We start from the raw sequence: 3,135 nt of genomic DNA, 5'->3' as shown, positions 1-3,135 counted from the left end.
CTGCCCACTGGACCCTGGGCAGCGGCTGGGGCTGCTGCGGGGTCATCTCGGCGGCCAGGCACCTCCAGCTGGGCCTGGCCGCGGCTGGCCACTCCGGGCGCTGCAGGCCCTGTCTCCTGAGGGGACGGTGCCATCTGGATGAGTGGCCTTTTGCCGGGGACTTCCGGACACCGTGGCCGCCACCTGGGGTGAGACAGCCGCTACCTGTGGCCTTGGCTCTGTTCCCCGTTGGTTAAATGAACCCCATCGCTGTTATTCCAAGCCTGGGCGGGCGTCAATGGTGCACACAGGGGAGAACCCGCAGTTGCTGACCTCCCCCACTGGCCACTGGCTTTCTGAGGCTATAACCCGCCCCCACAGCCCTGCTCTGAGCTGTTTCACCCTGACACCCCACCCCGGAAATGCTGGCTGCCCCCTGTACACCCTGGGGGGTCCGGCGCCCACCCCGGAAACGCCGGCTGCCCCCTACACCCTGGGGGGTCCGGCGCCCACCCCGGAAACGCCGGCCGCCCCCTACACCCTGGGGGGTCCAGCGCCCACCCCGGAAACGCCGGCTGCCCCCTATACCCTGGGGGGTCCAGCGCCCACCCCAAGCGAGCAGCAGCTGGACCCAGCCACAGCCACACCGCTCTTGCCCGCTGCGCAGACCAAGAGAGGGCTCATCCCCGCACCCCCACAACCTGCCGGGCTGCCTTCGCGCCCACGGAGCTGGGCCTTCCCCACCGCCCTCACCCCTGCGTCCGCTCCCAGTAAAGCAGCCGAGACCCTCCAACAGGGCAGGGAGGTGGCCCCTGCTCCGGGCGCCTCACCCCTGCTGAGGTCGTCTCTACGGGCCGGTGCCCCGCACACCTCTGCGCCCCGCCCCCGCCCTGTGCCCAGCCCAGCCCTCTGCACCCCTCTCAGCACACCCCATCTCTGCGCCCCCTTCACCTCTGCACCCCACCCCTGCACACCCCACCTCTGGCCCTGCTTGCTGGGACGCGCCTCTGCCGCCCCACAGCCTCCGCCGTCCCGCGGTACCTGGCGCCCAGCCCGGTTGTGAGCAGGGCGGTGCCCTGGCGCCCTGTCCTCGCCGCCTGAGCCCGCGGGGCCCTCCCTGCTTGCCTGTCCTCACGCCTGTCCTCAGGCGGGGCCAGGCCACCCGTGGGCAGCTCCCGTGGGCGGGGTGGGAGAGGCGCGCGCGTCACAGGCTTCGCCAGCGAGGCCGCGCTCTGCCCGAGGCCAAGCAGGGCCAGCCGGGGCGGGGCCGGGCTTCCCTCTCGGTGACAGTCCCCGTGGCCCCGCCCCAGTGTGGCCAGTCCCTGCCTTCTCTGAGCCTCTGGGCCTCTTCACACAGGAGCCCTGGACCCGACACCCACAGCCGGCCCTGGCCGCAGCCAGGGGGTGGTGGGGCGGACTCGGCGGCCCGTTCGTGGGTCCTCCCATCACCCACATAGTGGACTCCTCAGCGGGTGACACGACAGGCTTCAGAAGCACAGCTGGCAGGTGGCACGGGCGTCTGTCCGTGCTGCCCACTCGGGAGCACCAGGCCTGGCTGGGGCCGGGAGCCTGGCAGGACAGGTGTGGGGCCACACCCACGCTCGGCTTGGCCTCAGGACCCACCCAGGGGCTCAGCAAGACACTCGGCCGTCCGCAGCCTGCACTGGCCACGTGGGCAGGGGGCTCCCGCCTGCCTCCCAGAGCTCCAGGGGCCGCGGTCGGAGACACGGACGCCCGGGATGCTGCGCTGACAGTCCCGGTGGGGCACCCTGTCTGGGGTGCCATCCGCTCCTGGCTGACACACGCTTCCACCTGGCCCTGGCGGGGCGGTGCCTCAGGGGAGACCGGCTGTGAGGCCCAGGAGCGGAGGGGGGGGGGGAGCTGGGAAGACCAGCCTGCGGTGGGACTTCTTGTAAGAAACAGCCCCGGTATCTCGGGGACTCTGGGACGGGCCCCCACTGGGTCTCCTGGCCCCGAGGGGAGGAGCCGCCTGGCCTGGATCAGTCCAGGCACCCTCGGCTCCATCTGTGACAGAAGCGCCTTACCAACAAGACTTGCGTTGGGGCTAGAAACCTCCAAGACCCCAGTCCCCCTCAAGATGCCCACAAAGTCCAGGGTGGAAGCCCACGAGCCCCCCTACAGGGAACCTCTGAAGAGCCCCTGCCAGCCCAGGCACAGCTTTCTGCCTGCACCCCAGGGCTGGGCGGCCCCTCCGGCTACTCAGCTACTCAGCCTCTGTCTCTGGGCTGAAACGGAGGTGCTAGCACAGAAGCACAGCCTCCACTGCCACCCCGAACCCCAAAGGGCAGCTCCCCAGCTGGGCTGCTCACAAATTCCACAACCTCCCTAAACCTAAAAGCGGCAATGCAGCCGGGGTCTCACAGCACAAGGCTCCACACCTAACCACTCAGGCCCATGGGCTGGGCGGGGGTGGGGGGCCAGGCGGGGGAGGCGCTGGGGCAGTGGGGTGACAAGTCCTGGTCACAGGCAGCAGCCAGCGGCTTCTCCTACCTCCCACCTCCCCAAGGAGACCACAGATTTCTCCAAGCTCCGCCCACCAAGGTGCCCCACCCCTCCCAGGCTCCCCTTCCCCAACTTCCTCAGAAGCTCAGGCCAGGGGAGAGCTGGCCCCCCACACCCCCTGACAGGCAGGGTGCGGCTTCCAGCACCCACCGGGCCCAGCCTGCCTCAGGGCCAGCAGCCCCTGCCCGCAGCCCAACAAGGGAGCCCGGAGTGTCAGGGAGCAGGAAAGCGCCTCCCCCCAGCCTCCCCAGCGGCTCAGCCTCCGGCCTGGGGTCTGAGCTCTGCTGCTCACCAGCTGCGCCACCCGGGCCCGGCCCCTTGCCCCTCCGCACCCCAGGGTCTAGGCTGCAAAGCGGGGACGACTGTGGAGATGGGCGTATGACGTCAGCTGCTGCAAACAGCGGACGCCAGGGTGCGGGCTGCAGAGGCGGCCTGAGCCAGGCGGCTCCCTCGCTCGCTCCCCGGCAGGGCTGCTCCATCCCCCACCCCGTGCCCACGCAGAAGATGCCAGGCGCAGCCCGCCGCCCAGAGCCCGGCCTGGCAGGACCATCGGGGCTCGGCCCGCGGCCGAGCGGGCCAGGAACAGAGAGGTTACGCGGCCGCCCAAGGTCACACAGCCCGCGCCGCCGGCGG

General features: G+C 70.9%; 1 protein-coding gene across 2 annotated transcripts in view; it reads right to left on the bottom strand.

The window, feature by feature from the left end:
* SULT4A1 (sulfotransferase family 4A, member 1) overlaps positions 1-2,996 on the bottom strand; it is a 12,406-nt gene extending 9,410 nt beyond the window's left edge. For both annotated transcript variants that reach the window (XM_012720386.1, XM_012720387.1), the window contains exon 1: positions 2,795-2,996. In XM_012720386.1, coding sequence (XP_012575840.1) covers positions 2,795-2,981 — 187 coding nt within the window. In that variant the 5' untranslated portion in view covers positions 2,982-2,996. The remainder of the gene's footprint in view (positions 1-2,794) is intronic.
* Positions 2,997-3,135: the final 139 nt, after the last annotated feature.

This window comes from Condylura cristata, unplaced genomic scaffold (assembly GCF_000260355.1).
Source record: "Condylura cristata isolate star-nosed mole 26May11 unplaced genomic scaffold, ConCri1.0 scaffold00004, whole genome shotgun sequence".
NCBI classification, from domain to species: Eukaryota; Metazoa; Chordata; class Mammalia; order Eulipotyphla; family Talpidae; genus Condylura; species Condylura cristata.
This window is presented reverse-complemented; position numbering and strand designations above follow the sequence as displayed.